This window comes from Chiloscyllium plagiosum, unplaced genomic scaffold (genome assembly GCF_037043375.1).
Source record: "Chiloscyllium plagiosum isolate Xiang-an unplaced genomic scaffold, Cpla_swu_hap1 HiC_scaffold_3, whole genome shotgun sequence".
Classification (NCBI taxonomy): Eukaryota; Metazoa; Chordata; class Chondrichthyes; order Orectolobiformes; family Hemiscylliidae; genus Chiloscyllium; species Chiloscyllium plagiosum.
This window is the reverse complement of record NW_028270141.1, coordinates 42096589-42120967: the sequence shown is the minus strand read 5'-3', so window position 1 is coordinate 42120967 and position 24379 is coordinate 42096589. Positions and strand designations below refer to the sequence as shown.

Here is a 24379-nt window from a genome sequence, read left to right as displayed (position 1 = left end):
TGGTTTCCATATTACAAAAGGGTTACAGACACACTGCAGAATTTCCAAAAAAATCAGGAGTTCCCCAGTTTATGAATGTGGACTTAACAAACGCTCATACATAAAAATGTGACACAAGTCAGGGGTTTAATTTTAAAGACCCAACATACATTTTGTTTACATGCAAACAGATTCCAGAACAAAACCCATTCACAACCAAGGGACTGCCGGTAAAGCTAATACCACAACTGAGAGGTTGTGACTCTCAGGAAAGTCTTCAACTTTTGGGGAATTTTTCCCAAGGACAAGGTTGAAGGGTGACTGAATAAAGGTCTTTAAAATTATAAAGAACTTTGTTATGGTTAGTGCAGAAAAACAGAAACCACATATAAAACTAATGGCTTTGGGATGGTGATGGTGCAGTGTTATAGTTCATTCAGGGGGTCTTGAGTTGCTGTGGCAACAAACACTTTTACCATGATGTAGACTGGAGCAATGGACAGTGACATTAGAGATTCCAGTACTCCTAACAAACATCCAGAACAACTGTAGGATTATTTTGTTTTGGAAAGAAAGGGTTGCACCTTACTTAAGGGAAAGCATTGTAGCAACTTGTTTCTTTCTCATGCTCAGCATAGCCCAGAGAGGAAACAGATGAAGCGAGTGCTAAGACAGATTTGACAAAATTGTCTACTAATTTATCTCAACAGTTTTGACCATTAGGTGCCCAGACAACCCAGACCAAAAACTTTTGGAGAAGAAACTGCCAGGTAAGAAAGAAATTTCTAATCTACAAAATAAAAGCAAACTAATTTCACCTCCTTACCATAAACCATCTTTTTACTCTCCTCTGTAACTTTCTACAACCTTCCCTCTCTCTCTCTAACCTCCTCCAGTTGCTACAAGCTTCCTCTGTAACCTTCTCAGCTCCTACAACCGTCCCTCATTCTAACCACCTCGAGATCCTACATTCCTCCTTCTCTAATCTCCTGTAGTTCCTACAGCCTTCCCTCCTTCTCTCTTACCTCTGACAGATCCTGAACACTCCATCTCTAACTCTCTCTGGTACCTATAACCCTCCCTCTCTCTGTAACTTCCTCCAGCCCCTACAACCCTCTCTCACACTCTAACTTCCTCCAATCCTACCATCTCCAATGATATTTGAGTTGCTTCAAATTTGACCTCTTCTCCATTCACAATTCTAATTGTTCCATCAGTGGTGCTTGTGCCTCTAGCTGTTTAAGATTTTAAGCTCTGGAGTTTACTCCTTCAACCTCTCTGTTTTTCTCTCTTAATACATGCCTAAAATTCACCTCTTTGATCAAGTTCTGCCCTAATATTTCTTAATCCAGAATTTATCAGATTGTCATTTTGTGAAGCACTTTAGAACTTTTACAACGTTGTAAGCCTGTTTAAGACTATGCTGTTATTGACTCTAAGTATTGGGACTACCTGCTCATAAACTGAAATTTGTGTTTTACCGGCTAACGTAGACTCCATGACCATTCAGAAAGTAAGGGGGCTGCTCCATCGATTGCTCAAAATTCCGGGTACAGAACTAAAATTGACATACATCAGCTCAAAGGTGAGATGTTCCATCTTAAAGTGTCAGCATATTTCACTCAGTTATTTTAGTCATAATCAGATTTAGAATGAAAATCAAAATTAAACTCTTAATGGAATAAGATGACCAACAAAAATTGTTTTTTCAAAGAATGATATCGCTCTTTGATTTGCTGAGCCATTCAGGAGCAGGAATTGATCTTGAGGATTTACAAAACAGTTGATTTCAAACAGACTCGATTAGGAAAGGGTCAGTCCATGTCTTCACTCAGTGTCACAAGTAGGGTGGTTTTATCCCTTTTCAGCATTTTGCAATTCCTGCAGTTTATATTTGGAAGTGAGCAGGAGTTCAAGAGGATACATAAACTTGTAAAAGCCAACTTGGGAGACAGAGCAAAGTCAGTCAATAGTATTAGCAGCATCACTCCCACCCGTCCTACAACTCTGTTTAACGATAAACTTGTGCTTGTCAATTTCCGGTCTGTAAAATCTAAACTATGCAAACTGCTATTTAGTTAATGTCACAAGCTTATCCACTAGATTATATTGTTTGTAGATGAAGACATGGAGAGCTGCTTGTTAAGGGAAAGGTGGGTGAATCTCTACCTATGCATCAACATGCAGAAGTAGCAGCCATATTCTGAACCAGGAATACGATTGTTTGAGTATGCCTCATTTAGGCAGTAGCAAGACTGAAGCAACACTTTGCAATAGTTTTATAAAGTACTTTTTGTATTTCAGTTTTAAACATTATAGATATTTGCAATGATACAGCAATAAAACATTTAAGATTATTGTTGAAGAAATGAACTGAGTTCCTGATGAGAACTCAGTGACAGTACAAAATTCTTTTGAGTATATACGGTATACTGATTTTCCTTAGTCGTTGAAGATCTTGTGGAAAAGTCATTCCCTGAAAAATGCAATTCTACTCATCACCACTTGCTAATTGAAGTCAAACCTGCCCTTGGCCTAAGCTGTTCATTCAAAGTTGGCTGTTCAGCTCCTCATGTCTGTTTAGCTCATTTTGAGGGTGGATTGGTGAGTACATCTTCGACCTGAGAATGTTTGGCTGATGTGCTGCCATAAAGAGGTAGTGAGACAATGGCAGAAGCTGGATTTTAATTCCTCGAAAGTATTAAAAGTCAATGTTATACTTTTCAAATTAAAATTTGGTCTCAGAAATTGACTTTTACACAAGTATGTGTGGCATTCTCTGCTCTTAGCAATTCTAGGACTGATTTTTAATTTTTTTTCTTAGATGGATGTGGAAATAGATATGGATAACGACCTAAAGCCTCTTTCATACTACTCAATAGAAAGCGGAGACTGTATATTAGTGCGATGGTAGCTGCAGTGGCTAGCTGATTATATATAAAGGAAAGGAACCATAAAAAAATACCTTTGCTCAAGGCTCTGCGTTAACAGGATCCCAGCACTATTCAAGATGAATGTGATCCGATACATGCAACTTTAGAAGCAGTACTTCTTTACATCTGCATTTAAAACAATGCTGGCTAGTTGTCGGTCAGTGGACAGCAATTTTATTTAGTGCCGCCTTGAAGCTACAGAATGTGATGTAGATTTTACAATGTCCACATTATAATTTGCACCTGCATCAAAACTCTCAACTTTGTATTTAATTGTTTTTGGTAAAGAAAAAAAAACAAAGCTCAATTTATCTTTACAGGATAAACAATCTGGAAGATGCAGTTTATAACAGTTTGAAAATTAACATGTTTTATTTAACGATTACACCAAATATTTACTGATTGTCCTAATGCAGATTTTCAATGGTTAACCTCATTCTCAAACAATGTTTGTACAGTAATAGTTCTGAACCACCAATAACTTGAAATGATTTGAAAGGTTCAGTGTTGTGTCTTTTGATAGTTCTGGCATTTGGCCTTAATGTTAATGGATTGGACTCTGATTCATGGCTTAACAAGCATTTTAACTCCAGATACCTTCTGCAGATTAGTTTAGATAATTCTTGGCTGAATGCACTCCCATATCCAAAATCCCTCCTTGCCCCTACATTATGAAACCACGCTGGGTTAAAGTGGAACTGTCTTGGCGGTGACTGCAAAGTGGACTCATGCTGAAAGCATCTTGTCCTCCCAGCTATATTGCATGGAGCAGAGGGAATTGTTGAAGGAGTGATAAAGCTTTAAAAGGAGAATAATGTTCTAAGTGTTAGTGGGGAAGTGATATATTTATAAATCCAGTATAAAATAGCACTCTGTCAGAAAGTTTGAGCAATTGAGGAAGCTGTTAGGAATAACTTACATTTTATGGTGGGAATGACCATAAATTGAAACTTTTACATTGTATACATCCCTATGTCATTTTGAAAATTAATTAAGTAGACTGATATTAATTTTTGTTAACATCTGTACATCTATACCTATAATGTGACCACACAATCCAATTCTAGACTTTGTCCTTGAATACAGACTTTAGGACAATTCACTTTTGAGGGCTGTGGTAATGTGGGAGTTTTGCCTGAGCTATTAAGAGAACTTCCTAGCACTGGAATATTTCAGCATTAAATGTGTCACTGGAGTCTGGTCTCTCCTATGCTTCTCAATTTCCTTGTGTGATGTTGAGAGACAGACATTTGAGAGAGTGAAAAATAAAACCCCGAAAATATTTGCATTTTGGGGGGATCCAAACTTGGAACAGTAAAAATAACAGTTAAAAACTGATCTTCCTACCCCTATTGCTTTTTGTAGTTTGCCTGTAACCTCAGACCCTATAAACTAATCACGTGCTGCCTGAACTCCAAGGTAGGTCTCTTCACAGATTCCTCCAGTTTAGGTATATCACCTCTAGGGTTCAAAGCATCTCAGAACGTGTAGAATATTACTCTCCTTCAAAGCTTTCTCTCTGGGAAGTATAGTCTCCTACACATTTAAAGATGTTTAAGTTGTGGATTCCAAGAGTTCGAATTACATTTGACATTGATACATATTTGTATGAAGAACCTATGCAAATATAATAAAAGGTTTTCGCTGGAGTCATGTTTTTATTCCTTTATTTAGTGTTACTGTTCTGAAACTGCAATATGGTTGCATCGTACTGAAGACTAATTTTACTAAGTGCCCAACTTATGCATATTGCCATTGTCCTATATAATTATGAAACAGTTCTATTGCATTTTGTATGACACCTATAGCAAGGTGAATGACCATCACCTTGAAGGAAAGTTATCTAGATCTGGTCTGGTTAGACATCATCACATTATCAAAGGCAAGGAAAGGAGCTCTCTCCCTAGAGAAGGAGCTACTAGTGATGTGGTATGAATGCAGCCAGAAGCACAGCTTTCTGTTTAATCAGGATCCACCAGCAGTGCAACAGTATAAACTACTGTCAGGGCCAACAAGTTCCATCTCATGTAGGGTTGTTCCATCTCCAATAAACTGGCCCTGAGTGTAAGACCCAACCAAGAATTTGTACTGAAGCAAACTGACATCCAGTCCAATTGCTACTCTTAACTTGCTGATCTGCAAAGGACACACTTCCCAACAAACTTGATGTTTACAACAGCTTCTGCCACCAGCATCCCGCTCGTCCCCTCATTGCTGGATAGGCTATTGTAAATTACCACCCTCACAGTATGAAGCTAGTAACTTGTAGGCACTTATTGTCTTAGCTTACAGTTTTTCTCATCGGTTTGTGCTAATATTGAACTTTACTATTTCCCGAGAAGATAATAGGTCTTTCAATAAGATCACTTCTGAACCATTCCATGTACCATGTAAATATCTTGAGTCCCTTCACCCTAGCAGCAGGGGTTAGGTGTCCCAATCTCAGTTGCCTCTCAATGTGGTGCCTAGACCTACCATGAGGAAGCTGCTGAAAATGTGTTGCTGTAAAAGTGCAGCAGGTCAGGCAGCATCCAGGGAACAGGAGAATCGACGTTTCGGGCATAAGCCCTTCTTCAGGAACCCTGGCTCGCTTTTTGAGTTGAATATCCTAACTCAGTCATCCAGCACAGAAATAGACCCTTCGCTCCAACTCGTCCACACTGACCACATTTCCCAAACTAAACTTGTCTCACTTGACTGTATGACCCATATCCCTTTAAACCTTTTCTATTCATAAATCCAATCCAAATGTCTTTTAAATGTTGTAACTGTATCTGCATCTACCACATCCTCTGGCAGTTCATTCCACACACAAACCACTTGTGTTTAAAAAGAAATCATGTCCTTTTTAAATCTTTCTCCTCTCATCTTAAAAGTATGACCACTAGCTTTGAACTCCCCCACCCTAAGGGGAAACACCTTTGCTAATCACTTTATCGATGCCCCTCACAATTTTATAAACCTCTATAAAGTAACCCCTCAACATCTTACATTCTAGTTAAAAAAAGGTCTCAGTCTCTCCTTATAACTCAAACAACATTCTCGTAAATCTTTTCTGAATCCTCTCCAATTTAATAATATCCTTCCTGTAGCAGAGCAACCAGGACTGTACACAGTACTCCATAAGTGGCCTCACTAACGTCCTGTATCACCACAACATGATGTCCCAACTCCTCTACTCAATGGTTTGAGCAATGAAGGCAAACATGCTATATATACCTTCTTAACCACCCTGTCTACCTGTGATGGAAACTTCAAAGAACTATTTACCTGAACCCCTAAGTCTCAGTTCTATAACACTACCCATTAACTACACAAATCCTGCCCTTGTTCATTTAGATAAATGCATGGTGTTGCATTTTGCTAAATTTAAACTCCATCTGCCACTTTTCAGCCTATTGTCCCAACTGATCAAGATCCCTTTGTAATCTTGCATAACCACCTTCACAGTTGATTATACCATGTCATCTACAAACTAACTATGCCCCCTAAATTCTCATCCAAATCATTTATATAAAATGACAAACAAAACTGGACACAGCACTGACCCCTGTGGAACACTCCTGTCTCAGGCCTCCAGTCTGAAAAACAACCCTCCACCAACCCCCTCTGTCTCCCACCATCAAGCCAATTTTACATCTAATTGGCAAGCTTTCCCTTAATCTCATGTAATCTAACTTTACTAATTAATCCATCATGTGGAACCTTGTCAAAGCCTTTACTAAAGTTGATGTAGACAATGTCTACCGCTCTGCCCTCAATCAATCTTTTTGGTTACGTCCTCTGAAAATTCAATCAAGTTTGACCAAAGATTGAACTGGACCAGTTACAAGAGGTCAGAAGCTAGAAATTTTGTGGTGATTAATTCATATCTTGACTCCCCATTACCTGCCCACCACCTAAAAGGCACATATCAGGAGTATGATGGAATATTCCCTACTTACCAGTATCATTGCAGCTCCAAAAACCTAAGAAACTTGACACAATCCAGTACTAAGGAGCAATTTGATTGCCACCTCATCCATCACCAGTACTCACTCCCTTCACCATAGTGGCAGCATTGGTAAAATCTACAAGCTGCACTGCAGAAATTCAAAGCTTCTTTGCAGCACGTTCAAACCTTGACCATCCATTTGCTTTTTTCATCACTTGCCCACCATGAGCTCCCAGTTGGCTGGTTTTTCCTAGTTGCAGTCTTAAAGTTACAAACTGAGTGCATCAATGTTACCCACCTCTATCACCTAATTTAGTGTTATCAGCATGTTTGTTTGAATATATAATACTCTCTTCATTAAGTCATTGGTAACCACAATACAAAAAAAATTAAGGCCTCTGGGGAATACTGCCAATTAAGGTGTATACCCATTAAATTCGGTGTTTTGTACTTTACCCAGTTTACTACATTGATTGCTTAAAACATTTTCCACTCCTTCCTTCCTGAATCATTATTTATTTCCTGCTCATATTGTTTAATTCTTTTCTTGAATCTAAATAATGTGGAATATGGAGAATAGAAAATGATTTGGAACACTTTTTTCCTCACTTACAAAAATATGAAGGTTTTTCTACTTTTTTCTTCTGTTAAGTTCTTAAATTGCAACACCCACAAAGGCTATGTCTAGCCAATGACACTGGTGCTACAGTACCAGCTCGAACCAAAATGAAAATGGTGCAAGCTCAGTAGCAGTTAAAAGTCCATAGGGCCAGTGGAATTAGAAGATAAGATAGGTTGTTCCTTTATGAACACAGTCATTTCAATCCAACTGTTATTGGGTTTGTCAAGATTGATACCTCAGCTTTTAACGAAAGACGAACCACAGATGAAACAAAGCATAGTGTTCTGACTCACAGTCAAGATTACCCGAGCCAAAAAGATCTTTGACATTTGCTGTGACTTGCTGAGAATTCACTGACAATCTCACTTTTGACAGTAACAGGGGTTTCCACACTCTTCCTTGTTCTTCCACAACTCAAGCAACTCCTTTGGAGAGTACTGTGGGGATGATAGAGCACCATGCAGACATTTCTTTTCACACAGCCAGCGAGGATCCTTGTCAGCAGGAGGATGGAAGAATAAGTGGACGTTTTAGTACAAGCTACAATAGATTCAAAGTCAAGAATAGAAAAGTTACAGCAGAGATTAAAGGCTTTTATGAACGTGAAAGATACACTTGAGTGGAGATCTAAAAGGACGGGCCATAAATAAGAGTGTTACTAATAAATCCAGTCAGGAATTCAGTGACACTTCCATATACTAATCCCTCTGAAATAAGGAACTTATTACTATTGCAATACTATGGCAAATAGAATTGATGGATTTAAGGGGATACTTGAGCACATGAAGAAAGCTGGTTGAGACAAAGACAGGGTGGAAGAAGCATTAACACTGGTATAGACCAATTGGACTCTGGCATGATGCTGTGTTTTATATTGCAATATTGCAAAGTAGCATGTACAGGTACTGTGAAAATCTGCCCCTCAAATGCCTAATTTTGCTTTTTTTTGGAAAGGGACTCATCACTTTACACATAGTAAAACTCTAGACTCACACTAAAACAACAGTAGAAATGTTGAATATTCACCTGATGTCGCTGAGGTCCAACTGCAGCCATCCAAATACCCATGCTGACATCTTCACCCTGCAGTTACAATACAGATCAGAGAGGCCTTCACACATCCAATATTTTCTGCATGTAATTGATTACAATAGGAATTACACAAGTTTTCTCATTTCGCAATTTCACTCCGAAAAGGTTTGGGACTGTATCAACAAACATGAACAGTGAAGATGATCCTTCAAAACAATCTTTGAGACATTCCTAGGACAAGGGCAGATGCTGCATATGGCACCATTGCCTCCAACTCTCTCCCATTCTGACTTGAAAATATATCCCTTTTCCTCCATAAACATTGAGTCACAAGCACTCTCACCTAAAAACACCATGAGAGTAATTCCTCCCCAGATCAAAAAGGATCACTACTTACTTCAAGGGCAACTAGAGATAGGCAATAATATGTTGGTCTTGCCCATATGCTGAGATGGCACAAATGCAACAGCCTGCGTTAGATCTTAACTAGAAGAAAAACTGTCCATAGAGAACATGTTCCTTAGATTATTGATCTGAAAAGGTAAGATGCAAGGGATGTTGCTCGTTCCCATATACCATGCAAGAAATGCAGTGACAGCAAGGTTTTTTCTTGTACTACTAAAACATTTCAGACTTCAATCTCTCAATTCAAAGTTCTTTACCATTTTAGCACCTTTCATTTTCTTATTGACTATGACAGTCAGATATGGTCTGGAAGGAGGTTTTATAATACAGCAAGTAGCATCCCTACTTCTGAGGCCATAATCTCCAGGTCTGAGACCCCACCCATGGCATGATAGCCAAGGAACATGTGTTTATGTTGTGGCCAAATAGGTTAAGTATCCTTCTGCAAATCCTTCCAATACACCACTGACAAGTGGCAAGAGCAGGAGATATTCCTGTTCAGTCATTTGTTGCTAAAAGCATTGGAGACTCTACCATCTACCCTGTCCATAGCTGTAGTTAGCAACACACAATTAGTCTCACACCCTTTGGAAAATGGAGTTTATGGAGAAGATCAGCCATTATTTTATTGCATATTGGGATCCAAGGGGTAATATAGTCCACTTTAGCTCATATTTCTTATGTGACATGTTTGAAAAGACCAGATGACTCTGAACCTCTGGTTCCCATAGCTTTTAACTAGTGCTCTCCTGCCTGAGTCAGTTGTAAAGCACCTGATAGAGATTCATGGCTATGATTAATTAACAACTTTTATTATATTATGCAACCAAAAGAGGAACAATACGGACCTTAGGAATTGCTAAGACAAAAAATGGCTCTATTAGTAAAATGGATTCAAGTAACCAGTGAATACTTTTCAACCACGATATACACAAGCCAGTTAAAACCCACAAAGTGCCCAATACCTGATAGACTTTTAGTGTCTTGGCGTTCTCTGCCAGCCATTGAATTAAGTTGTGAGAGACGACATAACCAGAACCACAGGCAAAATCCGGATAGACCAGACTTGGGTATTCCAGTTCCATCCACTTCCCGCTTCCATCCACTGCCCAATTCTGCCTGAAACTGAGGAAATCATTTGTGGAAGTAAATGAATGCTGGGTCTTTCTGAACAAAGTTTTTAAAAAAACAGCTGTAAAATACTGCAGATGCTATAAATCTGCAGTGGAAACAGAAAATGCTGGAAAAATACAACCATAGAGAGAAAAACAGTTAATGCTTCAGTCCAATGAGCTACCCTCGCAATTGGGAAGATTTTGCTGATTAACAATTTCTAAGTTTAACACAAGCTTGAGAAATAACAGGCTAGGTACTTTTATAAAAGCCTTTCAGCCATGCTGTATGAATTTAATTATATTAAAACTTATTTGTCCACTTCCACTTGGACATTCTGTAACTATTCTGTAACATTTCCCTCAGATACCTCTGTAATTATCAACTACTTTTCTCTTGCATCCAGCATTTTGGCCTTTTAATGCCTCCTGCCTTACACCATATCACACTCCTTCCCTTTTGTTCTTCCCCACCATCCCCCTTCTCTGCTCTGTATTTGGTTAAAAGTTATTACATTTTTAATATCTTCCAGTTCTGAAAAAGTAATTGACCTGAAGCATTAAATCTGTTTTTCTTTCTCTCCAGATGTTGCCTCACTTGCTGAGTGCTTCCAGCATTTCATGTTCTAATTCATAAATTAACTTCCTTAGTCATATTACTCCAAAGCTCCACGTCTTTTGTGTTAAGGTGAGTAACATAGCACATCAGTTTCAACTGGTTTTCCACTTGGTACTTATCAAATTCTCAGGAAACACATTCCACTGAAATCGAGTGGTGGAGGTCCCTGGGTATTTGATATTGAGATCTGTCAAGCTTTCTTTGAACGTGAAACCACTTAGCTAGGAAGGGATAGCAAGACAAATAAAAGAAAGCAGTAACAGCACATGAAAGATGTGAGATTAATCCGCAGCTAAAAAATAATTTATTGACTAGCTGGGGAGAAGGGAACAAAAGATAGATCACATTTAAGAAAACGTCTGAGATAAATAAATATGACTCAGACTTATGCAAATTATCTGGTAAGAAAAAAAGTGGCTCATCAGGCAAGTTATACAGTAATTCAGGCAAACAAATAGAAAATGCAGTGACTTTAACATGTAGGCAGCCAGATCTTCAATAACAGCTATACAGAGTCAAATTATGAAACAAATGTATGCAGTGCAAAAGGCCATGCAACTATTATTATCATTATTGCTGTTCAAAAGAATGATGTGAATGATTCCAACACTAGTGCCACATAGCCCTGCAAATCGCTACCTTGGAATGACTGAACGACTTATAAAGCTGTCACGAATACACAGATACTGACTTTCCCCACCACACATTCGTAGCTCCCAGTCTCTCTCCGGCTCTCTCTAGTACTGCCTCCACATCGACATAACAATCATCATCCGTTTTTAGTAGCAGCTTGAAACTCGTTGTCTCCACAGACCTGTTTGTGAGGTAAAAGCAGGTTCAGAATTCATGATATTATCAAACAAGCTTTCAGTAAGAGAGAGAGAGAGAGAGTGTGTGTGTGAGAACGTGTGTCGGTGTGTACATTCAAGGAAAACTCCTAAGTTTCAAGTGCTTAAGTTACCCAAAGAAAAGCACCATCACAGTAATATAATTAAAAGGAAAAGACTTGACTGTCTATGCTGCCTGTCATGACGTTAAGATGCCCCAAAACCGTTTAAAAATGAAGTGCTTCCTTTGGTGTAGGTTCTGCTAGAATACAGGAAACACTGGAGACAGTTGGCATACAGGGCATTCACAAACAGCCATTCAGTATTTGATCAGATATTATTTGTAGGTGTTGTTTGAGGGGTAAATATTGATCCCATTTCTGGGGAGAAATTCTCTGCTTTTATTCTATAAAGTGCCGTGTGATGTTATTTGTCTGCCTGAGAGAGGGCACCAAACCTCAGTTTGAACTCACATCAAAATGTTGGCACTTCCAATAGCTTGCACTCCCTCAGTACTGGCATTGGGAGTGTCAAGCTGAATTTTGTGCTCAACTTTCAGAATGGGAATTGATGCCATTTTTTTAGATGCAGAGGTGAGAGTGCAATCCTCTGAACCAGAAGTGACACAAAGTGTGAACAAAATGAAGAATATCCCTTACCACTGATAAAACTGAAGCAACTTGTGTGGCACATTTCTGTATGTGTCTATTACATCTACAAAAACAATATCTTGATAGGTTTGGCTTTCTTTTTGTAAGACCGCATCTTCTTCCCTGAGCTTATTTTTGTGGATTTCAAACCGCTTGGGCCTAGTGGTGAGGCTTTCCAAGAGTGTAGCACCATCTAAAAAAGATGAGTAAAATGACAAGTTGAATCTGGTCTTGTAGGAATCCTCATCATTAAATTTCAGGCAAGTTATCATGGGGGTAATAGTGTGCTTATTGTGTCAGAAAACTGCAAAGAGTCAACACAGAAATAGAAACAGAAGCATACTATATGATCCATTGAGACTCCTCCACTATCCAACCAATCATCAATGACCTCTTGGGCTTCAACTCCATTTTTTCACCTGTTTCCCCAAATCCTTGGATTCCAAGAGGCCACAAATCTGCATATCCCAGCCTTAAATATATTTAATAATTGGTAGAGAATTCCAAAAAAAACCTCAAGTGAAGATGTTTTTTTCATCTCTGTCTGAAATGATCAATGTCTTATCCTAAAACTGTGCTCCCCAGTTTCTAGATTCCCCAATCAGGTAAAACAACCCATTTGTCAGTGTTTCAATGGAATCTTCAATGTTTCAACAGAATCATGTCTGATTCTTCCAAGCTCCAAAGAATAGATGCCAATTTACTCGGCTTATTGTAGAATAATCCTCTCATTTCATGGACCAATATAACAAACTTTCACTCTTCTGTCTTCAATAGAATATAGAGACCAGAATTGCACAAAATATTCCAGGTGTTGTCTCCTCAAGTCCTGTACAATTGTAGCAAGACTTCTTTGTTCTTTTACTTCAATCCACTTGCAATAAAGCCAATATGCCATTTGCTTTACTAATTGCTTGCTGTACTTGCAGGCTAAATTTATGGTCCTTGCGTGAGTACACCAAAGTCTCTGAACATTTATATTTCCACATTTCACATCTTTCAAAAGGATATTCTACTTTGCTTTCTGAATAACTTCACCCTTCCTCCATGTTATACCCTATTTGCCACCTTACTGTCCACTTACTTAAGCTGTCTATGACTGTTTCCAGCCTCTTTGTGTCCTTGTCACCTAGCCGTGTGTCGCTAGCAAACTTAGATACAATATCAATGACAGATGAAGAGACAGCAGTAAAGATGGTAAACAACTAAGGCTTGCAGCATTCCACTAGGCACAGTCTGAAAATTACCTGCGAATCCCTACTCTTTGTTTCCTTACTATTAACCAATCCTATATCTGTGCTAATATAGCCCCTCATCTCCATAAGACCTTACCTTGTGTATTAACATTATCTGTAACACCTTATCAAATGTCATTTGGAAATTCAAGTATATTACATCTACTGGTTCACCTTTATCTACCTTACTAGTTTCATTCTCAAAAGCTCTAACAATTTTGCCAAACAGGTGGTCATTTTTATGTTGACCCTATGCTATTCGTGCTAAAGTTACTTAATGACAATAATATAGTAAGGCAGTAAATTATGCAGAAAGTACTTTTAAAAATTGTTCTCCACAAGCGTATATGGGTACCTTGCCCATTCCTAGTTCCCATCAGTTTGAGGCAATTCTGAGCTCACTTGAAACAGTATTAAGAATCAATCAAATTAATGAAGGATTGGACATACATATGGACCCAGACCAGGTAAGATAGCAAGTTTTCCTTCTATTTGGGATATCAATGCATCTGTCAGATTTTGACAGCATCATGATAATTTTCGTAACTTCTTATGTCACACTAAAGAGCTTTTATGTTACCTCTTAGGTGCTCAGACTATTGAACCTTTAAGGCCAATATCTTTTCTAGTTATTTCCCTACATGACTGTTTCAGCAACATCTTTTTTAAACTTAAGGGATTAAACAGTTTACAGGGTTGCAGCTTGGTCTTTCACTGACTTACCATGAATGGTGTAGGTAAAGCCCCCAGCCACAGCAGCCACATTCTGTCCAAAACCATCCTGAATCACCTGCTTCTCTGCCTGAAGCTGAGCCTATACAACAACAAGAGAAAAATTAGGAGGAAAATTAGAAGGGAAAAATGTACACAAATAATGTACATAAACACACATACTTAAAATCAATACCCAGCATAATATTTTTGCCACAGTTAACATGCCTTTAACACTAATCAGTCACATCCTTACACATTTAGTTGAAAAAGCTGTGCAACAATCCCACTATATTGCCTCTTGCAGTGCTCCCTCAGCACTATCCCAACAACTGCACAACACATGCTGATCACTGTACCTCCAATAATAGTCATTCCCCAATGTCTTCCCAGAAGAGAGTCTTCTGCTCCTAATCACTTTTCTGTAGTAGTCCTGACTAGTTAAGTTACTGTAACACGAAGATTGACTTACTGCAGAGAATCTAAGAACACCTCCTCCACTGTCAAGGACGACATCAGTGAGGTTTGTGGTAATGAGGTACTGAGAGTCTTGGCTCTCCCAAGCAATGGTGCCTTCAAAGCCCTGTCAAAACAGGTGTTTTAAATTTCATGATTTGAGATTTTATACATTTTTGTTAATTTACTTATGAGATGTGAGGATCATTGTTAATTGCCCATTCCCAACTGCCCTCGTAAAGGACGGGTAACTACCTTCTTAAACACTGTAGTCCATTTGCTATGTCCACAATGTCATTAAAAAGGGAGTTCCAGGATGATAATCGGACGACAGTCCAGAAACAGCAATATAGTTTCAAGTCTGGATGGTGACTGGCTTGGAGGGAAACTTGCAGGTTGTGGTGTTCCTATGTATCTTCCATCCTTGTCCTTCTAGGTGGTAGAAGTCATGGGTTTGAAAGGTGCTGTTAAGGGAGTTTTGTATCTTATACAAGGTACATACTGCTGCCTATGCACATCACTGGTGAAAGGAGTCAATATTTAAATGTGATTAGTGGAATGTCAATCACATACCCTGGATGATGTAGAGTTTCTCAAGATGCACTTATCCAGCCAAGTGGAGGATATTCCATCACACTCCTGACTCGTGTCTTATAGCTGATGGACAATCTGGAGAATCAGGAAGAGAGTCACATACAGAAGGTAGAAGGGACGGACTGCGGTTTGAGGGAAAAAGTGAAGGTTGGTGATAGTGTCACTGGACACTGTCATCGAAGTTCATACTCTAGGCACATGGCTTCAAACTCATCATTGCATTCAATTCAATTTAAACAAATAAATAGTTCTGGAACTATCTTTGCAAAGTGAATTATTGAGATGTCATATTTGAGATAGAGTTTAATAGGGTGAAGGTATAATAAATATCACAATGTACACTGAAGAAACATTAATGGAGGGATTGAAGTTTAACACACAGTGGCCATTGCCACAAGGAACATCATTTGAGATTCTGGCCAGGTTAGTTCTGGCATTGTGAGCAAGGTGGACTTCAGACTGAAGTGGTCAAAACATTATCTTCTGGAGAGATGGACATGGAGCTAGACTGAGGGAAATGATGACAGGTTTAAAAATCTTGAAGAGCAAAGGGAAGGTAAGCAATCGGAGGATAATTGAAGAAAATGGATAGATTAAGTTGGACTTTGTAACAAAACAAAGTAAACCTTAATCTATTAGACTGATATAGATTATATTTTTAACTCACTGGGTAGTGAGCAATATCTTAGAATGGCTGATACAGCCACATTGATATCCCCAAAAGAAGACAAATACCAGCTAATAAAATGGGCTCAGAGTGCAAATCCTCTGGATGTGAAGTGTGAGGACCAGAGTGAAGCAAACCACACTAGGAACCTGGTAATTTTCCTTTGCGAAAGAGGAGGAAAACATTGGGGATCACCCAAAATTGCTATCAGTCAAAAAGTGTGGTGCTGGAAAAGCACAGCCGGTCAGACAGCATCCGAGGAGCAGGAGAATCGGCATTTCTAGCATAAGCTCACATTCCTGATGAAGAGCTTATGCTTAAAATGTTGACTCTCCTGCTGCTCGGATGCTGCCTGACTGACTGCTTTTCCAGCACCACACTTTTGACTCTGATCTCCAGCATCTGCAGTCCTCACTTTCTCCCAAGATTGCTATCATCCAGTTCTTAATGGGCCGGTTAACAGTAGCTCTGCAGACATCTAAGCAGAATACTTCATCGCAAGACTTGAATAGACTGGGGAGAAGAAATATCACAAAGGATGCAGCACACAATACAGATTGGATTTTCTAAAAGGTTACTCAGCATGATCAGCAAAGGAAAAGGAACAAAACTATTCTTAAACCTTTGTTTGTACCTTAGGTAAAAGGAATCTTTCCACTGGTTTATACCACAGTTGGTTCACTTGTACTCCCGAGCTGAGCGGACTGAAGCGGGCACTGGCAATCACCTCCTGGTAAAATATTCACACAATAATACAGCAACAACTTCCACTCTGAGAGTTTGTAAACAACAGGCTAGAGTCCCAACAAATTGTTACAGTGCTGGCTGGTTCAATCTGTTTCCCGTGTAATGTGCCAGCTAATCATTTGGTTACCTTAACCATCACAACTGTCTCCAGGGGCTATCAATGACTGCAATACCCATGAGATAAAAATGACTTTAAAAAAATTAATCTAATATTTGAGACCCATTCTGATTTTAGCCCACGTCTAAAATGAGCACCACAATGGTGGAAGCTGTTACAGAGAGAGGGGGAGCATTGTAGGGGCTGGAGGAGGTTACAGAGAGAGAGGGAGGGTTGTAGTATCTGGAAGAGGCAACAGAAAGAGGGAGGTTGTAGTGTCTGGAGGAGGCTACAGAGGGAGGGAGGGTTGTAGGGGCTAGAGGAAGTTATAGAAACAGGGAAACTTATTGGGCCTGTGCAGATTACAAGGTGAACAATAATGTAAGGCTTTTAGAGTTATTTGAAAATTGAGAATTTCATATTTGAGGCATTGCTAGTTGTGGAGTCAACTTAACTCAGCAAACACAATGATGATGAAGAAATTAAATTTGGTGTGAGTTATGTACGTGTTGAAGTTTATGATGGGTGCAGGATGGTCGGGTTGCCAAGAGTACAGAAGTAACTAATGAATTGATAAGACTTTGAGCAACAGACGTGCTGAGGCAAGAACTGAGAAACGTGAAATTATGAATGTGGACAAGGTTAGGAGGTTAGAAGCTCAACTCAGGGATTGATAGGATGTCATGACTAAGTGGGGAGACTTACCTCCAGCGTGGTTTGGTAGAGTCGAACAGTGAGATTCTGATGAAAACCTGCTCCTCTCTGATCATGGAATACCCCAACTCTTGTAATAATAATGGGATGGAGAACGCGGAAGTCAATCTTTGAAATCTTGCTTCCCAGCAATGTTGAAGCAGGAGTTCCGAACAGACTGACAGCTTCAATTTCCTGGCCTATAACTGCAAAAAGAAAGAAAAGGAAGATTTACATTTCTACAGCATCTCTCACGGCCTCTAGACATTCCACAGTATTATACTTTACAGCCAATAAGTACGTTTGCAGTGATGTCACTGTAGGAATATAGGAATCACATCACTCTCACTTAGCAAGCTATACAGTGTTAACTAAGGATCATCAGCCTTAGTGATACTGGATGGGAGATAAATACCAGCTGAGGGAAAACATTGGGAAGAATACTTATCTTCAAATGAGAAATTTTCACACCTGATTGAAAGGATGGATAAGGCCTCAATTTAACATCTCATCTGGAGAACAGCATCTCCAACAGTGCAGCGCTCCCTCCATAATAAGTGTCTGCTGAGATTGTATGCTCATCACAACTAAGACTTGAACCACAATGTTCTGACTCAGCAGTACAAATGCTGTTTACTAATTCATGGCTGACAAAACACAGTGATACATTAAGACTCATGCATAGGACAGAATCAAATTCACACCCTTAGCTCATAATTGTTTCTCTGTATTGGAATACTGACCACATGGAAAACTTAATGATCTACATTAAATTATTAGCTAAGGTTAGTTTATAATGAAGCTAAAACATGCTGCTTGTCACTGAGTCAGCACAGTAGGCCACTTGGGACACTGCACCAGCTTAAAAATGTGTTGCTGGAAAAGCACAGCAGGTCAGGCAGCATTAAAGGAGAAGAAGAATCGACGTTTCGGGCATAAGCCCTTAGAAGGACACTGCACCAGCTCACTGACATAGCTACTAAATTACTCCCATTCATCTTATATTTTCCCTTTAACACTACAAATTGACCTTTTCTACTATTGAAACTGCTTCTACCACCCTTTCAGGGATCTGCAGATTATAACAACTCGTTGTGAGAAATAAATTATTTCCTGAACCAGATCTAAGAATATGGGGTAGGCCATTTAGGACTCAGGTGAGGAGGAATTTCTTCACCCATAGAGCAGCGAGCCTGTGGAATTCTCTGCTACAGAAAACGGTTGAGGCCAAAACATTGAATATTGTCAGGAAGGAGTTAGATATAGTTCTTACTGCAAAAGGGATCAAATGGTATGGGGAGAAAGCCGGGACAGGGTATTGCGTTGGATGATCAGATATTATCATACTGAATAGTGGAGCAGGCTTGAAGGGCTGAATGATCTACTCCTGCTTCTATTTTCTATGTTGCCATGTTTCTCAATTTGTAGTGGGCCTCCATGACATGGGGGATACAATCTAGGGCGTAGATCCCTACTTGGCCTGATTCCTGTACTTGCTTAAACTCTGTTATGGTGGGAACGGTGGGTGCAGATCGACCTGGGAGGGGAAACAGCAGGGTGTTTGGAGATAGAGGGGGAGGTGACTGCGAGGAAATAGGAGCTTGAAAGTTTTACTGCAGCTGTCCCCTCCTGAAGCCTAAGTGCCATTCCAGTCTAGTGAGGAGTGAATGACTGTCTTAGTGCCCTTTAAATATGGCACCTGGACCTTTGACCATATAAGGTAATGGTAGGAGGTTGTTGAATTCCTACCTGTTCCAGCCACAAGATTCCCTGTGCATATGTTCAGATTTCCAGTATGTTTGTGTACATGATGTCCTCCCTTCTCAAATACAAGAGTATAGCATTTTAATAATTTCCAGCAAGTCTGACCTGGGTTTGTAAAGTTGAGCAATTGACAGGAGTAGGGATCCTCTCTGTCCTCATCAGGAATGTCGCAGCCATAAGTCCCAATTATAAACTTTGCAAGGACACTGCCAGAGACACAAAAAAAAATCTACAGTGCATTTCATGATCTCATTTGGTTTATAACCAATGAAGTACCTTTGAAGTAGACATTGTAATTAATGCATCAGCCAATTTGTGTGCAGAAAAGTGCCCATAAACTGAAATGTGATAATAACCAGATAATCGAGTTTAATATGTTGACTGAGGGATAAATACTGACCAAAACATTAGGGATAATTCCTTGGACTATGTCCCATGGTATGGAAGGGAAGAGGGGAATAGACCAAGGCTGGCAGAGGGGAGGGGAGACAAACCCTGTCCAGACCCTGTGAAGCTAGGTGGAGGGTGGAGAAGAGAGACCCTGGCATTGGGAAGGGATATAGACCCAGTGAATGGAGGGAACACATTTTCAGTGCAGAATGCATCCAGGCAGAAATGAAGAACAAAAATCCCTGGTTTATCCGATTGGGTCATGTTTGGACTCAGTCACAACCCGTCAAGGCAACCAGACATTCCCCACTCCCTCAACCTGCCTTAATGATCACCATTAAAGGGTAAGACTATGAGAGGTCTGCACACCATATACTAAAGATATACGCTAGAATTAACATCATATTCTACAACGCCCCTCCACACCAAGGAACTGCAGCAGCTCAAGAGGACAACGATCATCACCTTCTCAAGAACAATTACAGATGGACAATAAACCTTAGCCCAGTCAGAAATGCCCACATCCATGAATGAATAAAATGTTTCAGATCTTACCAATGTTCCTGTATTTGTGGACAAGAACAGTGGTAATTGTTCTGCTGTTGTTCTGTTGACAACCTGTGTACATAATGAACGTACCACTTAAATATGTGTTATGTACTTTACACTCTTCACAGAATGGTTACAGTGCAAAAGGAGTCCGTTTGTCTATCATCTCGGTGTTGGCTCACTGAAGGAACAGTTCACCTCGTGTCACTCCCCAAGGCCCTGCATATTCTGCCTTTTCTGATCATCTAATTCCCTCTTGAATGACTCTGAAGCAGTGCATTCCAGATCCTAACCACTAGCTACATGGAAATGATATTCCTCATGTTGCCATTGCTTATTTTGCAAATTACCTTTAAACTACAACTTCTTGTTCTCGATCCTTCCACCAGTGGGAACAGTTTCCCTTATCTGCTGTCGAGACAGCTCAAGATTTTAATATTTCTATTAAATCTTTTTTTCAATCTTCTCTTCTCCAAACAAAATAGTCCCAACTCTTTCAATTTATTGAGTAATTGAAGTCCTCTGTCCCTGAACCGTACTTCTGAACCTCTTCTGTCTGATGCTTTCACATCCTTCCTAAAGTGGAGTACCTAGGACTGAACTTTCCACACTCAGCCTGGCTCTCAGCTCACAAAACATCTGTCATAAGCAGACTTTTTCTTGTTAATTTTAATCCCTGTATTATTTGGAAATTTTCTGCATCAGTATGCTTCCAGTGGAATGAGAAAGGAGGCATTTCTAAACCTGATTATGTGAAATGAGATATACCGCGGATTAAGTGTCAATAGGAGCAGATTTAGAGAACAGTGATCATTGTACCATAAAGTTTAGACTGGCTCTGGAATAGGTCAAGTAACAATCTAGATTAACGATTCTAGATTAAGCTAAAAATCTCACAACACCAGGATATAGTCCAACAGGTTTATTTGGAAGCACTAGCTTTCGGAGCGCGACTCCTGGACAACCACCTGATGAAGGAGCTGCACTCTGAAAGCTAGTGCTTCCAAATAAACCTGTTGGACTATAACCTAGTGTTGTGTGATTTTTAACTTTGTAATCCCCAGTCCAACACTGGCATCTCCAATTTTAGATTAGATTAGATTCCCTACAGTATGGAAACAGGCCCTTCAGACCAACAAGTCCACGCCAACCCTCTGAAGAGTAACCCACCCAGGCCCATTCCCCTACCCTGCCCTATATTTACCCCTGACTAATGTACCTAACACTATGAGCAATTTAGCATGGCCAATTCACCTGACCTGCACATCTTTGGATTGTGGGAGGAAACCGGAGCGCCCGGAGGAAACCCATGCAGACATGGGGAGAATGTGCAAACTCCACACAGATAGTCGCCCAGAGTGGGAACCAAACCCGGGTCCCTGGCACTGTGAGGCAGCAGTGCTAACCACTGAGCCACCATGCCGCCCCACATTAACTGGGGGGAAAGCCAACTTCAATCAGGTAAGAGTGGGCCTGACCCCAATAAATAGGAATCAAAGACTTTCAGGCAGAACTGCAGCCAAACAATGGGCTGTCTTTAAAGAAGAGTGTGTTCAGGTTGAGACAAGAAATATTCCCACCCAAGGGAAAGTTAGAGTGAACAGATTCAATGTTCCCTGGATGACAAATGATACAGGGATTAAGATGAAGTCTGCTTATGACAGATATTGTGTGAGTATTATAGCTGAGAGCCAAGCTGAGCATGGACGGCTCAGTCTAGCCCACTCGTGTGCAGTAATAAAGTCCCTACCACTGATTGGAAGGCCCAGGTTTCAAGTCCCACCCACGCCAGAGGTGAACTGGTTGTTTAGAAACACAAGTTAAATTATTTTTAAAATTATTCCTCGTACTATTGAATTTTCTACCACAATTACTCTTGTAATCTGTTGTCCCCTGCACAGCTGAGATAACCGTGTTCCATGAACTAGTTTCTGGCTACACTAACCAGATGAACGATTGTTTTCATCACTATTTGGAATTGAATACTGGCTGGAGAGTGGAGTGCATTCAACAGACTACTGCAGTACCTGCCTGTTTCTTCCTGACTGTCTTGTGGTCACTCACTCCCTATCTTCCTGCATAAGCTTACACATTGACCACATTTATAAACATGCCACCTATTAATTTCACAGCCCCAGCAATACCAGCTGCTAATCAAACTTTAAAGCTGCTGCCACTGACAACATTTCCTACACAAAAGATTATAGAAGATACAGAAAGCATCCTGGAGATCCTACATAGCATAGGTTGTGCATGGTAGGTCAAAGCATTTACCATTCTTCCATCTACTATAAAACTTTTAAAAAATCACTAGATACCTTCATCACCTTCTTTGACGTTGGTCAAATAAAGAAAAACAATGCTTTATTTGAAAGTTTGAAGGTTTTTGTTTCTCAGTTACTTACACTTATTTGCTAATTTTGGCCATGGGGAAAGAGAAAAGAGGTGAGCTCATTGATGGTTTTCTTTAAGAGTCCGTTTGTGGGGGGGGTGGGGTTGTTGGGTACAGGCTTCTGCTGTGCTGTAAGATTTTAGAATCCCTAAACATTGCAATCTTTCTTCTACTTACTTCTCCAGAAGCCCTGGATTTTTTTTTTTACACCAAATAGCTATTTTTCATATAATTGCACACTCTTCTCAGCTATTTTCTAATCTAAAAATTGTTCAAAGAGAAAAATAACTTAAATGCTTTAATAATTTGTGACTCACCGCTGGTTCAGATGCTGTAAATGCCCCAGCCAGGTATTTCTGAGTGCATTACGTAACCCATGGTGGTGTCGAGCTGATAGTATACCAATCACAATATCAAACTGATCTGTTGTCCACTCTGGCAAAGTAAAGTCAACACTCAAGAGAAGAAATAGAAAGAACGTGAATTTACATTGTGCCTTTCAGGACAATAGGAGAACCAAAGTGCTTCACAGCCAATGAAATACTTTTGAGAGTTATTTTGTTTTTTAGGTAATACTTTTGCATCCCCCTGAGAGGGCGAAGGAAGACTCAATTTAATGTCTAATCTGAAAGTAGTTTCCCGAGTACTGCACTGGAAAGTCAGCCTTGATTACAGCCTTGAATTTCTGAAATGGACTTGAATATACATTCTCTGTGTTGGCCTTAAATCAAGAGATCATCATAACTTAACATTACAAAACTCAAACAGATTTTTTCAATACATTATGTAGCACCATGAGGTGCCTCATCACCCCTAAACTGAGATTATAAGATACAGAAGCAGAATTAGGCCATTCAGCCCATTAAGTCATGGCTATATTTCTCAACCACATTCTCCTGTCTTTTCCCTGTAACCTTTGTACTTACAAATTTTAGTTCTAAGTCAAATGTACAGGCAAAGGAATTTCCCGCTATTTCCAGTCTCCCAGTACCTATGGCAGGAGAGTGCTATACAGCAGCCCTTCCCATTGAGCTTTGGTGGCAGCTGCCACAAATGTTAATGCACATTGTAGGTTATTGTAGGAGGTACAGTGGCTCAGTAGTTTCCCTGCTGCCTCACAGTGCCAGTTCAATTTCACCCTTGAGCAACTGGCTGCGTGGACATCCTCCCCCTGCCTGCTTGGGTTTCTGCTGGGTGCTCCAGTTTCCTCCCACAGTCCAAAGATATGCTAGTTAGAGTGGATTAGACATACTAAATTACCCATAGTGTTCAGGGATGCGCAAGCTTGGTGGATTAGTCATGGGGAATGTAGGGTTATAAGGATAGGGTAGGGGGATAGGTGGGTCTGGATGGGATGCTTTTTGGTGGGCGGGGGGGTAGTTGATGGGCCAAATGGCCTGTTTCCACACTGTAGGCATTCTATGGATTCCTCTTTATAAGTTATATGCCACACTGAACTGCTCAACATCATGCGTTATGTTATTCAGGGCTATTGGGTAAGGGCAAGAGAACGAATCTAATTGAATAACCTATTCAGAGACCTCACACAACCACAATGGAGCAAATGGCCTCCTTCTGAGCTGTACGATTCATTATAACGATAATAAAACACCACAACTTTGCATTACCAACTATCTTGTTAATCTTGTAAAATTCACAATACTTTCGGACAATTTAGCCATCTTAAAGCAGATGCTACATATGGGCAAAACTGAATGTACTGAACTACAGTGAAAGGTCAAAGATCCCATGTTCATATACTGCACTTATTTAACATTTTCAACATAACACTTCAGAAGATGTAATCAAACAAAATATTACTCCAAGTCATATTTGGATAAGTGACTAAAAACCCAATGGATGCATGAAGAGAAATATGAATAAAACACACTGAGAAGTCAAAACAATTTTCATCACCCTTTATATGATGCCTATGTGAACTGGGTGTGCTGCATTCCCAAGCATCCATTT

The 24379-nt window shown here is 39.8% G+C and overlaps 2 protein-coding genes across 7 annotated transcripts in view; one reads left to right on the top strand and one right to left on the bottom strand.

Moving 5' to 3' along the window:
* The window catches only part of tbce (tubulin folding cofactor E), a 62040-nt gene extending 57479 nt beyond the window's left edge, over positions 1-4561 (top strand). For both annotated transcript variants that reach the window (XM_043679874.2, XM_043679864.2), the window contains exons 15-17: positions 690-749; positions 1473-1564; positions 2804-4561. In XM_043679874.2, coding sequence (XP_043535809.1) covers positions 690-749; positions 1473-1564; positions 2804-2893 — 242 coding nt within the window. In that variant the 3' untranslated portion in view covers positions 2894-4561. The remainder of the gene's footprint in view (positions 1-689; positions 750-1472; positions 1565-2803) is intronic.
* Position 4562: 1 nt separating this feature from the next.
* b3galnt2 (beta-1,3-N-acetylgalactosaminyltransferase 2) overlaps positions 4563-24379 on the bottom strand; it is a 28670-nt gene continuing 8853 nt past the window's right edge. Inside the window, exons 2-12 of one of the 5 annotated variants that reach the window (XM_043679927.2) lie at positions 22726-22843; positions 19183-19283; positions 17326-17519; positions 16411-16506; positions 14532-14642; positions 14072-14162; positions 12123-12306; positions 11328-11450; positions 9871-10030; positions 8495-8551; positions 4563-7962 (exon numbers count right to left, since the gene is read on the bottom strand). In XM_043679927.2, the coding sequence (XP_043535862.2) occupies positions 7831-7962; positions 8495-8551; positions 9871-10030; positions 11328-11450; positions 12123-12306; positions 14072-14162; positions 14532-14642; positions 16411-16506; positions 17326-17519; positions 19183-19283; positions 22726-22843 (1367 nt within the window). In that variant the 3' untranslated portion in view covers positions 4563-7830. Of the gene's footprint in view, positions 8009-8494; positions 8552-9870; positions 10031-11327; positions 11451-12122; positions 12307-14071; positions 14163-14531; positions 14643-16410; positions 16507-17325; positions 17520-19182; positions 19284-22725; positions 22844-24379 lie in introns of all 5 variants that reach the window. The other 4 variants (XM_043679941.2, XM_043679952.2, XM_043679961.2 and 1 more) reach the window with 4 other exon arrangements.